This window comes from Diprion similis, chromosome 8 (assembly GCF_021155765.1).
Source record: "Diprion similis isolate iyDipSimi1 chromosome 8, iyDipSimi1.1, whole genome shotgun sequence".
NCBI lineage: Eukaryota > Metazoa > Arthropoda > Insecta > Hymenoptera > Diprionidae > Diprion > Diprion similis.
The window spans coordinates 21,030,881-21,046,247 of record NC_060112.1 but is presented as its reverse complement, the minus strand read 5'-3'; the positions used below and the strand labels follow the sequence as shown (position 1 = coordinate 21,046,247).

The window sequence follows — 15,367 nt, the reverse complement described above, 5'->3', positions numbered from 1 at the left end:
TCTTATTACATATATTTAGAATGCGTTTTTAGGCACAACACATACAAATATCAGACACTCTTATTACAGACGACCCATGTGAAACGCAAGCTTGTTTTTCAAATGGTACATAACAATTTGGCAAGTGTCTTCAAATGAGAAGTTTCTAATTACCAACAATATCATCTGGATAAAGGTTGCAAAACTTGCCAATAAAGTTTGGCACAATTATTGCTGCGTTTCAGAAGGCACTAAAACCTGGCAGTAAATATCATACACGATTCTAAAATGAATCAATTATTCAATTAATCTATGGAATAAGTAATAATTAAGCATTCTTAGCGTCATCTATACAGTCGTGCCTAAAAAAATAATAGTCTTTTTGCACTTTATTATAATCTCTTCTAGTCATTGAAACTCATAGACAATTAATAAACTAAACAATTAACTCGAATCCCCATCCACTTTTCATTTATGAAATAGAGACACGGGCATATTTAAATTATTTTTTCGTTCTCAAATACCAACGAGTACCAGTAGAAATACATTAATTGACGTTTAACTTTTCTACCTAGCAATTGCTTCGTGATTGTGGTTGTATCACGGCCCTAAATTTCACTATTTACACTTTTCATTATAACTTACAAAAACATACGAATAGAGAAGAAGAAAGAAAGCCAAATAAACTGATGAGACAGACAGAACGAATATATATATATATATATATATATATATATATATATGTATATATATATATATATATATATAAAACTCTGCTATATTACATTATCACGCATATTTTTTCTATTAATAAAATTACTAATTCGCTTCATAAATACACTTGAAAATTATTCATAATTTAATACGTATGTATGTATTATTTATGTATACATGTAGTATGTATGTATACATGTATCTATATACGTACATGCAAGTGTGATTAATTTGTGATACCATACGCTCAGTACTGTTATCGCATAGCAATTCTCCTTCTGCCCTACTCTATACAGTTAACCTATCACATTAATTAATTACTCTACATAAAATGTACAAAGCATCTAGCCATTAAGAATATTCGAACGATTCTCTGTTCACATGTTAACTGAATACATCCAATTGTGCGCATAATGACACAAGGAAGACTTTTGTGGGTTAATAGCTAATAAAAAAATTTACAAGGTTACACAACGGTTCGTCGACCCTGTGGATTCCTTTGCGATTCTCGATATCCTTTTATAACCACTCGACCAGCGTGGTTAGCATTTATAACTAGATTACAAAGTCTCCTTAGATATATCGTAATGTCGAAATCATGGCGAATACGCAACGCCATCATCACAATGCTACGCTGAGCTCAAGAGTTCCCTGAAAAACAAAAAAACAAATCCAATATTATTAGAATTCTCTTTTGCAAACTGCACAAATTTTTTTAATGCAAATTAGGTTACTCAAATTTGTTGAAGGATGATGAGAACATTCATTTCTTTGTGAATGCATTATGGGTTTGAACATGCAGCTTGTTTACATTTGAATAAATAAGTAACTTATACTAGAAATCCATAGCATACGCTAGCAAACTTTATCGCAATTCACATCGATAATCAAAATTACGAAAAATAATAATTCTCTTAAATTTTAGGGTTAATGTGTTTAAAAACAAAAAAAAAAAAATATTACTTGATTTGACTCACGTTGATAGTTCTCTTCCTAATAATCCTGTACGTGATCGGCTCCTATTTAGTTGTGCTCTTCTTTCCGCTGTAATAAAAAGATAGGTGAAATAATTTGTTCATAATGATTTAATATTAACAAAGCTGTAGCACAGGAATAAGCAAATGGCCAAGGAACACCTCGGTACACTGATGTAAACATAGAAAAAAATTCTCGCATGACTGTACTACCGATTGAGGAGAACGCAAAAAATGTCAGAAAAAGGTGGCGGCAAACCTTTGCTTTTAAAATTGTGTACTATCTTATCATTGGAGCATAGGAGTGATTTCAAAATTTCCAGAGCCCACTGGTTTCACATTTTAGTACATATTTAACGTCACGACGTTATTCCAAATGGAAATAAAAAATGTTGCACTTGCATTCAATAAATAAAAAAGCTGATGCATACATCAGAACACTTGGTATTTTACAATTTTTTTTCCATGTCAATATCAATATGATTGAAAATTTACCGGTACAAAGCTACTTGTTTACAATAACTTTGAACAGTACATTTTCCTCTTTGGCCTTGTGTAGTAGAAGACCAGAAATTCATAGGTCCGACAGTCGAATTGTAGGAGTTTTCATCTGAACACTATGTTTCACAAATACTGTAGACAGTCTACCATGCTTGGACCCAAACGTTTTATAGCTCGAAATAAAACCTCTGATGCATAATGGTGGTTATTAATCCATGGGAATATACCCTAAACGGTATGGCAGGTTATTTTCATTAGTTGAAAACTTACACCAATTAGGATACTATTTCTAACGGCATATAGTCTGAAGACATGGTTACAATGTTTTTGATTTACATATAAATGCAGTAAGCAAAGCAACAATTGGAATTATAAATTTAAATCAATTTATTTTGAAAATTTGTACTTTTATTGAGGTGCACTTTCAAAAGTTTACCAGGCATAAATTCATATCATTACAAAAAAAAAATCACAAAAAGTGCATACAAAGCGTGATACATACATCGGTATATTTGTAATAGACATTCACATCATTTTTAAGGATGAATTAGCTATCGTCTCTAAATCAAATTTAATAAAAGAGAACATTTTTTTTTTAATCTCCCACATTATTTGTACGAACAATAATAAACACGAATTAAAGAACATCCCTACTGTGTAATGGTAATGATTCGAAGCAGATTCGAATAACAAGACAAAATATCAACAATTTAAGAAAACGTTTTATAATTAGAAAGTTGAGAATTATCAACTCTAGTGTTTTTGACCCAATTTTAATGTTTTTGCGCTCCTTCTACTCAGTGACCATCTCACTAAAAATAGTCTGAAAAATATTCGAGAAATCAAACATTGTAGTACGTAACATTACAGTATAGTACGTATGTGACAATGTGCAAAAGTAACTGTTGATAAAAATTTCGTGTATCGTGCTCAGAAATCTATACTTATTCATTTTAATATGGAGATAACTATTTATAACATTTTCCACGCTATGTCTAAAGATCTCAGTCAAAAAAATATTTTAGATATTAAAATTGGGTGATAAAATCTTTTTTCAAATTGTTAGTATCTTGACTTGTCTTATTTGAATTTGCCAAGAGTCATTTTTACATTATTTTATAATGGCAATTTCGTTTCATTCGAGTTCTTGGCACTGGGTAATTGGCACAAGTTAAATTGCTATAAATTTTTTCACAGACTTTTCTATTTTCCTATCATTTGATTCAGACAGCCAACTCATTCTTCAGCCAAGCACAATCTCATTAGCAATTAAAATTCATCATAAAACACGAAACAACACTCATACATAAAATATTTTTCAAAAGATAATTAATAACGTTAAAGCCGTTTTAATAATTAAAAATTTTAAAACATACTCGTTGCGCGCCAACTATTGTATCTTTCTAATGATTTCAATGGGCTAGCAACTTTATCTAAATCAGTATTGGAACTCTCATCATTTTTCATCCTCAATTGTACTTCTGGATCTGACATATCTTTCAACAAGCTTTGATTTTTACGCTCTCCTTGAAAAGGGCTTGGCAAATCTTTATTTGAAAATACATCATTTGACTGTGAATCTTGCGATTGTTTGGCATTTTTCTGCAAAGTTATAAATTTCTTCGCATATTTATTCATTTTTTGTCGCCCTAGTTCACGCATTTCTTCAGAGATAATTGGGCTTGATCCACCAGCTGCAATTGATGAATCGCATTGGCGATTTCTACTCATACTCAAATACTTTGGATTTTCATCTTTCCACTTAGCAAAACCCGTACTTACAGAAAGATCTGAGTTTGCTATAGTTTCACAAGTCTGAATAGACACATCAGTACATGGAACATCTAAATTCGTTTTTTGTTTTGATGACGAACCATCGAAGTCGGCTAACTGTGTTACCCCTACAGCATTTGGATTCTGGTTATTGAATTCAATATTTTCGACGTATTCACTTGTTTTCAACGTGCTGTACTTCGTTGCAACAACTTTTGTATTATCTCCAACTTTCGGCCAAAAATTCCATCCTTTCTTACCACTTCCAAAACTGATAGCTTCACAATCCGTCGTTTTTTTTTTATGTGGAGACAGAAAGTTAGCATCAGTTTCAGAATGCACGGACGTTTTTAGTTCTGATTCGGCAAGCATAGTTTCGTGATAATCGGAATCTTCCTGCAATTCATGATTTTCAATTAACTCAAAACTTGCGCCACTCACAGGCTCTATTTTTGTAATTTGGTATTTTGCTCTATTAATTGGACTACCTCTAGACAAATCTGTGATACCGCTAATTTCATCTGCCTTGAAAGAGTCTGGTGTGTTTATTGAATTTGTGAATTCAGCTCTCAAAGAAGGAACAGAGTCAAAACTTTGAAGTTTCGATGAGGCACCCAAACTAATGTCGTTCTGGTTTTCGTCCTGAAAGACAGCAATATTCTCGAAATTCTTTGTTCTCATTAAACTAGCGTGTAACGGTGTACTGTGCGTTTTCGTTCTCACTTTGAGGTCGTCTGTAGATCTTGAAATTTCATTTGACATTTTAAACGTAGTATCTAAGGAAGATATTGGCGGAGACGAAAACATATTGCCACTTGTTGCTGGCATTGAGGCGTTCATATCAGGTGGGCTGCCAGCGTATTTATTATCTGATTTATGTAGCAGTTTCTTTTTATTATAACCGGCACGTCGTACGATGCTGTTTCTTTTGTGCCGTTTACTAACGACAATTCGTTTAGGTTTCGTTGTCAGGTAAGAACGTTCGTTAGCGAATGAATTGTGCTTGTAAAGAGATAGTTTTCTATTATGTTCAGGTGTACATCTAGAGGGGCTTGCTCTAAGAGGGCTGCAAAGCTTATCTGGTGTTTGGTTTTTGAACTCATCAATTAGAGAACAAAAGATGAGTCTATGTTTATGTGAATACTTTCCATTTTCAGCCGAAAGATTATTATTTATGCATTTCGGTATGGTCCCAGTACCTGAACAATCAGATTTAACACTGAAAACGGTCGAATCTCTACTCTTGAACGATATTTCGTCCAAGCTATTGGACCTGGATTTTTGTCCAACATCTAGTTTACCATTTGCAGCTGCAGATAGAACATCGGAATATTCTGATGATTCGAGTAACTTTTTCACATACTCTCCATCAATTTCAGGTGTTTCAGCAGAATAGAGCTGTTTTGTCAATTTATGTGACGCATCATTATCTGTAGCGTGTTCAAACGTTGGAGACTTAAATTCTAGAGACGAAAAATTCCCGTTCCCGATTTCTTTTACAATAGTTCTCTTCTGAACTCTACTTTTACTTTTCTTAGGTGTCATTCTAGCTTGATGTAACAGTATATGTTTATAGAGGCTCTGATTTTCTTCTGGTGTATGAAAAATTTCTGCACAAGGTACAATGCCAGGTATAATTCTGTTGAATGATTTACTGTCACTAGGGGATACATCGAGAAATGAAATTGCAGTTGCTAATCCCTTGAAATCCTTCAAATCTCCTAACTTGTCTATGTTATTTTTTGGCGAGAGTGTTACAGCATTTGCTACTTTTCCATCCAAGATTTGCTTTTTAGTAGTCGATTGAATTCGCATGATTTTTGCGGCAGTAGATCTGTTCCTGAGCAGAGTGAACTTACCACCAGCAGCACGAGTTTGTCGTTTGCGACGTTGATCAGGTCGACTGAACGCAGCTCCAGTTTGCAGAGCTTCCATCAGACTGTCCATAACGCCTTCTTGCGCTTCGTGAGCGTTCATGTCCACTAAAGCCCGTTTTCTTTCAGCACGTGCCGCACGTTCTGCTTCTGCCTTTTCTCTTCCTTCCCGTGCCCGCCGTTGTTTCTCTTCGCTTTCACGCATTTTTGCATTTTCTTTTCGTGCTTGCTGCGAACAGAAATAAAGTTAGAAATTTCATAAAGTTATCCGTATAGATAAGTCTAGATCCGATAATAAATTAGTATCACGTGTATGTTACCTCGAAAGCATCTTTGAAGGTTTTAATATCACCAAAGAATTCCTCGATAGTGTATTTTTGCTTGTCGAAGGCAAAGAAGTCTGAAATATCGGTGTAAAGACCATCCATATTTTTAAACATGTTCTGCATCACTTCATACGATTTTCGTGCTTCTTTTGCAAATGGCTATAGGATATTGGTTAGGAAAAATATAATAATGTTCATATTATATATTCACAGTCATCATGGAAACTGTAATTCGATCTGGCTTAATAGAATTGAATTTTTACTAGCCTTCCGATCTACAACTTTCACAGTATGAATACGTTGAAAGATGGTTTTAAATTTTTTAAATTAAAGATTTGTGAAAAGGATACTGTCATAACTTCTCCAAATCGGTCATTGTCGTTTTGCGGAAGTCTAGCATTGGACAAATCTTGTTCCAGATTACGCAGACTAGCATCCATCTGGCGAAGAGTACGCTGGACATTCTCCAAAGAAACTCGACTGGCTCTATCTACATGGGCTAATTCGTCTGAAAAGTTTGCGCAATCTGGAAACTTTCTTTCAATGGTGTCAACAAGATAATGTAGCAAAGTTTGCTTGTTTTCCACATCCTTCGTACTCGTTAACTGGATAAAAAAAAGCAACAAAATTTTATAATGGCATTGACTACAACAAAATCAAATTCATCCACATAATAGTATGAAAAATATGTTTTTCACCAACCTTAGTAAGAAAGCTGATTTCGAACCCAAATGCTTGACCGTTTTTGGAACCAGTATTCATGTAATTACCAAGTAAAAGAATCAGTTCAAGTATTTTAGCAAACTTTTTGCTGATTTTCACCTCCTCACACGCAGCAGTACCCGCAACTATATCGGGTTTAACGTCCTGAACTAATTCTTCATAGTGTAACATGAAGCTGAGTGATTTCAGTCTTGGTAACAGTCGTTTGATATCTGATATCTGTGAAGCATAGAATAAAAAAATATGAATTTACAAGTATCCAACCACATAAATGCTTCGTTTAAGTAGACCGTATGTTAGAAAAATTGAAAAGCCATTAAATAAAGTGTGTTTATTTACAGTAACGCAGAATTGTTCGGCCTCAGTCAAGTCTTCATACTGGTCTCTGAATTGTTGTAGTTTAGTGAGCTGATCGGGTGGAGGTAGATACTGAATTAATCCTTGTAATACATTGTCGGAAATAACGGGACCCTCGCATCTCAATAAACAAATTTTCACTTCTTCGTACGACATGTGCTTTAATGTACCACCAAGAAGAATTGAAATGTTTTGCGCAGATTTGCCGTCAAGAACTTTGAGATCTTTGACCTTCTTTGTTGGTGCAGACCTAGAATGACAACAATTCGTGTTTCAGGAATTTCAGATTGCTCTACTATTGTATACAACGTTTTTATACTATTCTCAAAGTATACAACTATTTTCAAAAAGATATTCAAGCACTTACTTATCAATGACATTGTCAACTTTCTTGCCAGTCGGTTTAGAAGCAAATCTCTGCGCCAAGCCACTCAAAATATCTGGACTGGCAAGCTTTTCTTCCTGTACTTTAACCCAGAACGATTTTTCTGATAATTTTTGAGGTAAGATCTGAAAAAAAGAATAACATTCAACGTAATGCAACTATCGAGCAGTGGCCATAAATTTTAAAAAAGTGCACTTCTTTCTTGAATCGACAAAAAATATACTCACCGCTTTCCAATTCGCTCTCTTCAAAGGACCTTCCACTTCCCATTTCTTCTTCGGCTTCAATCCGTGTGGCAGGACTTGAACAGCTCCAGCGGGTAGCTTTGGTGCCATTCCTCCCAACATGGGGGGAGGCGGAGGGCCCATACCTGGGAGAGGTGGTGGTGCTGGGCCCCCCATACCAGGCATGGGCGGAGGTGGTGGGCCACCGCCTGCACCTGGCATTGGCGGTGGAGGTGGTCCACCCATGCCAGGCATCGGAGGTGGTGGAGGCCCAGTCATACCGGGCATTGGAGGCGGAGGCGGCCCGACCATTCCTGGCATCGGAGGGGGAGGTGGACCACCGCCGGCTTTCTGCAAATTGGTAAAAATATTTCATAAGAAATGAAAATTTTCATCCATGATTTCAGACTTTACTCTAATTTTCTAACCAAAACAGCTACGATTACTTTACTTACAGCTCCACCTCCGGGTCTTGCTCCACCCTGTTCGAGTTCCTTGATCTTAGTTTCTGCATGTTGAAGCTTTGCTTCCGCCTCCTGTCTACTGGCGATAGCCTCCTCAAGCTTCTGACCCATTTCCAACAAACGATGCTCTTCTTCTGCTCGCGATTTTTCAACCAAAGTATCTATTAGCGGCTGCACGTCTATTTGGAAACGTTTGGTGGCACTAAAGTCCGGATCGCATCCAGACCGGTGCAACACTATTTGTGACACACATTCTTCGATGAGTTTGTAGTACGCTGGTCTGAAAAATGAGATAGAGAGTTTCAGTGTTCCGTTCCCACTTTGGAGATCGGCGCAGTTTTCGATCAGTTACAAAATTTGGTAGGATTTCTCCAGTTCGTCGTTATCGCTCACCTAACTAATGCATCGTCCCTGATAAAAAGTAGATGCTGAAGGATGGATAGGAAGTATGGTTCAGCAGGTGTGTCCATTACCATATTTTTGGCAACTTCGAAGCAGTCGTTAACATCGTCTAACTCAAGCCTAACGTTGTCAAATCTTTGAACAAACTCTTCATAATCCTCCTCTTTGTGTTCCTTGAGGATCTTTAAATGATTTGCCAGATCCTCGGACGTGTCTTTCTCGAGTGGAATCAGCAAGTCTGCCAGCCCAACTCGCATTATTTCGTTTCGCAGGTGTAACCGGAAGTCTAAGTCTTCCGCTGATGAGATTATTGAGTTTATTAATTGTAGACAGACGACCTGTTGAAATTAAAATAGAACCCAACATTTACATGCAATTGAAAAACCACAAATCAGGCAAAAACTTGACAAGAATTTTTTCTATACACACCCTTAAATTTTCATTCTTTTTGTTGACCAATCCTTGAACAATTGGTAGAAACCGTTCCTTTCCTTTGAATTCCCCGTTCATTGTGATTGCGTCCAAAACTTTTTTGTGACTGTCACTGGAAATTAAGCAGACTGCGCCAAGGAGTTTGACAGCCTCGTACATGACAGCCGGTTTTGTTGGTTCCAAAGACCTAGCAACTATTGTTAAAGCTTCGTGATGCGCAAGCATCTCCTTGATTCCAACGGTGTTGTTCATTATCGCTTTCAAGCAGCGAATACATTCGTACTGTATTCTTTCGTATCGATTATCACTGAAATATTGTTACACGATTAGTATCAAGCCTAAGGAATACATATAATACAGCTTATTACTTCTAACATAAATAATGCATTCAAGATATTTGAATAATACAGACAACAGGCAAGTAGTTACTAAATATATTGAAAAAAAAATCGCACTATCTTCAAGACTACATTAATACTCAATAAAAAGCTGTTAGAATTTCACTAAAGCGAAAATGAAAATAGACGAAGCATTTTGCAAATGAATCAGACAAATATTCAGAACGTAAATATTATTCAGTTACCTATCATAACATATGAAAGCACTGAAACGAGACAAGATTAAATTAGAGGTTTTCATTGACTGTTCATTCACAATCTTTACAGACTAAGTACTTTGTTCGGAATCATAATAGACTAATTCCATTCAATTACACGATAAATCCACAAATTAGAGAGCATGTTTTACGAAAACCTAAAAAGTGACATCATTTCTGTTATCTACAACGTTAATTCGTTAAAAACTACCAACACGTATGTTAATTCATGTAGGATCAGCTAGATGATTAATAAAACGTCAACTTACTTTCTATAACACTCGTTGAGGGTTGCAAGGACCTGTCTAAGTCCCTTGGTTCCAAATTCCTGAACCCAGCTAAGTGGGTTATTGGTTAAAGCGATCCTGAGTGATTCTATACAATTGTAGATTTTATTTACGCTCAACTCGGGCTGGGCCAGGTACTGTATGTAGTCCGCAGGTTTGTCGAACTTTGATCTGCTCTCCTGTATGCTGCCTTTACAGTGCATCACCAACATCTTCCTCTTATTCATATCCGGCTGCTGTCTCAAGGGTGTTTTTTTCTCCTCCGTAAGATTCATGTCGTTCTGAAATACAGGTTGCATTTTTTTTTTTTTTTAATTATGCAAAATAAATGCGGTTAATTAAGCCAAACACGCCAAACATCGGTAGCAGCTCACTTACCAACATCTCTTCAAACTTGTCATTCATAGTTTCTTCGTCCATCCGCTCTATGATGGATGCCTGCTGTTCAATTTCACTGAAATCATCGCCGGAGTTGGGACGGGGGATGGTGTTATGGCTCATACCACCCCCCACCCCGCCCCCTCGACCCGTTTTTTTTGGGCGGCCGAACAACGTGTCCAGCTGAAAAAGAAGAAAATTATTGTCAGAAAATAATTTCTTTAGAGAATTATTGTACAACTGATTTAACAGGGATGGATGATAAAATCATTTCAGCTATTATCAGTTGTATTTTCAAAAACATCCTGCTGCAATTGTTATCGCCGTCTCGTTAGTCCTCGTGACTCAGCAACTTGACAAACACACAAAGGCGTGCGATGATATTTTAGTGTAATTTTGTTAGTGATTTAATAGTTCGTTCTAACTTGTGTTGCAAAAATTGAGGCAGCTGAATAATTGGCATAATTCGAATAAATTTTTTATCGCGATTTGAAAATTCCACGATTATCTGGAAAATGTTCACTTATCAATAAATATCCTATTACTCTGTCCACCGTGATTTGAAATTGCGAGAAGATCTGTAGTAGGTTTAAAAAACAATAATTCTGAGGTAAAAGCAAATAAGAGTGGCTTCGTGTTATCGAAATTTTCAAAATAAGCACCATCCCACGATTCTCCACCCTGCGACTACCGATATAAAATCAGTTTACGAGTCGATGATTTACGGTATAATTTGATGTGATGTAAGAAAAGGAAAAGAACCATACGTGTGGCAGTAACAATAAGGTAACGCTGGATGTAAATTTATTCCATTCTCCATTTGTTTCATTATCTATAGCTCTCTATATCGTTACAAGGTGTACATACTTCGCAATCAAACACGTCGTTAAACTAATTGCAAACACGCACGTAGGTTGGTACCTTATACCACATGCACGATCCAAGTGCAAACAAAACGAACATTCCAACATCGCACCTATGCGGATACGTTCTACAAGAGACTTTGCGACAAAGACGAGGAACAAGTCTATAAAAACAATTCTTCAAAAATTCTTACGCCGTGTCGTAAAATCATAAAAAAAATTCATTACAATATCCGATAGTGCGAAAAATTAGAAAAAAATAAAACGAAAGAAAAAGAAAAAAAAAAAAAATCACGTTGGCTTGCCAGTGCAATATAAATGCACAAGTGATGATAACTTTGTTTAATTAATTGATCACATCGACCAGACGTTACAAGAAGAAACACTTCAACTTCACCTCGAGGAAATTCCATATATTCGTTAAACACGGCGTGCACTTCATTTCGCGACATTTAACCAGCCCTCATCATCGATAAGTATAGTGGAGTAAGATCGGCAAGACGCGCCCGTTGCTCGGGGTGTTCCGGGACACAATTGATCGGGATTTACAACGTTGTTATAAGCGTGGTTTAAACACTGTCAGTTCAGACCGGAGACTGAACGTGCGCGGTGAAACGATTCGGAAAAGAATTTGCCCGAGGCTTGTTACGGCTGTATAGTGTTACGTATATATGGGACGCGCGTTGGAAGTGGCATACAGACATTATAGGTATCTAGTATAGGCAGGAACGACGGCATATTATTAGTCATTCTTCAAGCATCCATCACGCATAACTCTATACTTATTCGGAAGACAATAGGAAATTTTTACAGACGGCGACAGCCTTGTTATCAGCGATAAAAGCAAATACCCGCGATGCTGCAGAATGTATGTATGTATGTATGTATGTATGTATGTATGTTGCATGTATGTACATCCGTCGAAAGGATCGCCAGAGCAAGTTAGTTCGATACTTGCACAGTTAAACTCAGACCCTCGTGCAAAGAAGATGGAAAGAAGCTAACACCTCGGGCTACAAGCGGAACGCAGCATTGCAGTGGGTCAAGTTTGCTCGAAGGTCGTGATACTGACATGACGGGGTGAGAAAGAACGCGAGGAGGAAAGAGGATGTCGACGTCCGCAATGATACGAGTATTTAATAAAAAGCCTGCAAGAGGTGAAGTATTATCACAAGTCACTTGAATTTTGATTTTCTTGACATTAGTTTTATTTATTTTTTTTTCTCCCAACACCAAATCTCAAGAATAGTTTTTTTGCTCAATTTTCTAGTGTTCTCCTGCAGCAAAAATCACTGTGATAAACTGTTTCGAATAATTGAATACGTGCGAGTGACAACATTTGTTTTTTTTCAAATCGTCGCTGTCCCATCAAATCGCGTGACAAATTTCGTGACGAAAAAGTAGGACGAACGATTAATTACCAAGAGACGACACATAACAACGATCAGAACCTCGTCATCGATGTTTCAATCAATCTACACCGGTGGGTGACGTGAATGGAAATTAACAAAAGTGCTTAAGGTGTTTTGAAAAAGAAAGAAAGAAAGAAAAAAAAAAAGGACACGAGAATCCGGAAAGAGAAGGATATAGTATGCCTGATGCACTTGCAATCGCGTATTACAATTATAGGAAATAGATATCCGTAGAAGACAGAATGAGACTTTGAAGAAACGTGTTCTGACCTTTAAAGAGGCCAAGTCGTAATTCCCGTAAGTAACCGTTACTTGCGTTGAGGGAACGAGTGGCACAATTCGTATATATAGGTATACATTACGCGGAGCCGTAAATGTTATACGTTCGGTTGAAATGAAAATGAGAGGAAAGAAACAGCAACGGAGAAGAAAAAGAAAAAATCTAAAGAGAGAGAGAGAGAGAGAGGAGCGTTAAGTTGGTCAAATTCTTCATTTCGCCTCGAGCACCAGGCCATAAGCGCGTGTTGTTAGCCAATCAATACAACCTGAACCTTTATCAGGTGAGCAGGTATAAGCCCAAAGCGCAATAACGTTCCTGGTTGTAATAAGAGTTCGAGTTTATTTGTAGAGCATCGGGTGATCCTGGGGGATGAACAATCTTTCGGGGAATCGCCAAAGAGCCGCGTGTGATGTTGATTGTTGATTATAGCTTCGTTTACTATGTGACTAACTCGCAAAGAAGGTTAATTGTAAGTGCGACCTTTATGGGCCTCGGTGATCTGGGTCTCTATTTGCAAGTCGTTGAAACCGTATTAGAGCAGAGTCCAAGTATGGCAGGAGAGACCTTCGATCGATGGGAATCGAGTTCAGAACTGCAAAATGCAGTTTAACCTTGTTGGTGACTGATATTGTCACGGAAGCTCTGAAGTAAGTGTAAGGAACAAAATAAATCCACGGGAAACAGCGTCTGCGAGAGACTCATGAAATCGGTAATCTATTGCCATCATTTTGTTGTTTGTCTGCACTCACGTCGTGCATACATTTCTGCATATATATATATATTTGCAGTTCGCGTGAAAGGATTATCATGTCACGTCGATGCATCACGAATTGCAGTCTGAGTATGTATTAGCCACTTTGAAAATAACTATTAAAGCCAGCAGAAGAAGGATCTGATAATTTACTTACTTTCAATAAAAATTTGCAAATATACACAGATTGTACATGTCATGACGATGGAAAATGAAACAATTTAGAAAGATACAAACCGACGATAAGATATTTTGACAATTCACGTAGTACCTACTGTAATGAAATAAACCGAAAGTGTCACGTGGGTAGTTTGAAATTTTTATTTAGACATACTCTTTGCAATACACGCTGTTCAAAAACTCTATTTTTGAGTTTCAAGTTAGTAACGTCTGCACCTTTAGAATACCTGTAGAAGTTAAATTTACAAAATCTGTATTTGACGATGCTGTATCAACAGTTTACTAAATTTCATCTACTCATTTTCATACTACAAAGATGCATAATTGCAATAAAGTTACAAACTTCAGCCTGATTCTTTAAAGAGGATTCTGGGAGTGTGAAAATCTTTGACACACGTTTTCAGCAGGTTGTTGAGTGAGGCAATGAAAATCGTTTAAAAATCCCTACGCATATTTAATCTCCGATGACAAATCTTACGAGGCAGTAAAATTATATATAAACTAACGATAAATAGATTGAATAAAAAAATAAAAAATTCTCCTCAACAGTAGTCGAGGTCTCTCCTGCATTTGAACAACAGCGCGTCAATTCGCATCTGTAAGTGAACAGCTGGTGTTCCATGTTAGCGCGTCGACGGTGAATGACTGACAACAAACACCATCCAACCTTCTAAATACGTGTGTTTCTACACCTATACAAGGATTCTCGTCAGCGATGTAGGATATATTTTTAAAAGTTACACAATATACAAATCTATAATAATACACCTCTTACACACATATCTGCGAAATACATATTTATAGCTCTCTTGGTCATACAGACTGTAAATGCGCGTTTTAGATTTATTAGCAGGTGTCTTCTCGACTGCAGTTATAGGACCTACGAAAAACGCGATCGCGTATATATTTTTTTTTTTTTTTAGTGTAATGTTCTTTCGTTTCAGAAAATTCTTATCATTGTGCTTTAATTATGAGTCCAGATACGCAAAATATGATCGATTCACTCTTGCATCTCGAGACAGCTGCTGCAAGTATTGTATTATATACATGGATATATATATATATATACATGTCAGTGTATAAGCGACTTGTGTGGATATATGCGTGATGACGTCATGCAGATGGTAGCTGAATACGCACGAGTATAGGTATATATAAATGACGAGTACACTATAGCCAGAGTGAGAAATCGTCCAACACACACGCGACAAGCGGCAAATGACTTCATAGCCGTTTTTAAACGTGAAAACCTCGTTTCAATTCGCGACGTCCTTCTATAAGCTGTGACTTTATATCATTCTTCTTTTCACATCAAACGCGCTCTTCGCAAACTATGTTGAAAAGGGTGCGCCCCGCGGTGGTTTCGACGTTGACGTTCGTATCTTGAAATATCAAAGTCCGCGTATTACAACGACGAAAAAGGGCTCAACAGTCTCATTCTGTTATACACAATTCTGAACAAGAAAATTCCAAAACCATTTCATTTTAGAGAG

General features: G+C 36.8%; 1 protein-coding gene across 6 annotated transcripts in view; it reads right to left on the bottom strand.

Annotated features, from left to right (window-relative positions):
- Positions 1 to 1,072: 1,072 nt before the first annotated feature.
- The window catches only part of LOC124409955 (protein diaphanous), a 41,314-nt gene continuing 27,019 nt past the window's right edge, over positions 1,073 to 15,367 (bottom strand). For 4 of the 6 annotated variants that reach the window (XM_046887946.1, XM_046887943.1, XM_046887941.1 and 1 more), the window contains 15 exons: positions 10,389 to 10,571; positions 9,993 to 10,291; positions 9,712 to 9,732; positions 9,126 to 9,435; positions 8,688 to 9,034; positions 8,286 to 8,574; positions 7,834 to 8,181; positions 7,589 to 7,731; positions 7,204 to 7,471; positions 6,844 to 7,083; positions 6,492 to 6,746; positions 6,136 to 6,300; positions 5,801 to 6,044; positions 1,671 to 1,737; positions 1,073 to 1,344 (listed from right to left, as the gene is read on the bottom strand). In XM_046887946.1, the coding sequence (XP_046743902.1) occupies positions 1,323 to 1,344; positions 1,671 to 1,737; positions 5,801 to 6,044; positions 6,136 to 6,300; positions 6,492 to 6,746; positions 6,844 to 7,083; positions 7,204 to 7,471; positions 7,589 to 7,731; positions 7,834 to 8,181; positions 8,286 to 8,574; positions 8,688 to 9,034; positions 9,126 to 9,435; positions 9,712 to 9,732; positions 9,993 to 10,291; positions 10,389 to 10,571 (3,201 nt within the window). In that variant the 3' untranslated portion in view covers positions 1,073 to 1,322. Of the gene's footprint in view, positions 1,345 to 1,670; positions 1,738 to 5,800; positions 6,045 to 6,135; positions 6,301 to 6,491; positions 6,747 to 6,843; positions 7,084 to 7,203; positions 7,472 to 7,588; positions 7,732 to 7,833; positions 8,182 to 8,285; positions 8,575 to 8,687; positions 9,035 to 9,125; positions 9,436 to 9,711; positions 9,733 to 9,992; positions 10,292 to 10,388; positions 10,572 to 11,648; positions 11,837 to 15,367 lie in introns of those variants that run through there. The other 2 variants (XM_046887945.1, XM_046887942.1) reach the window with 2 other exon arrangements.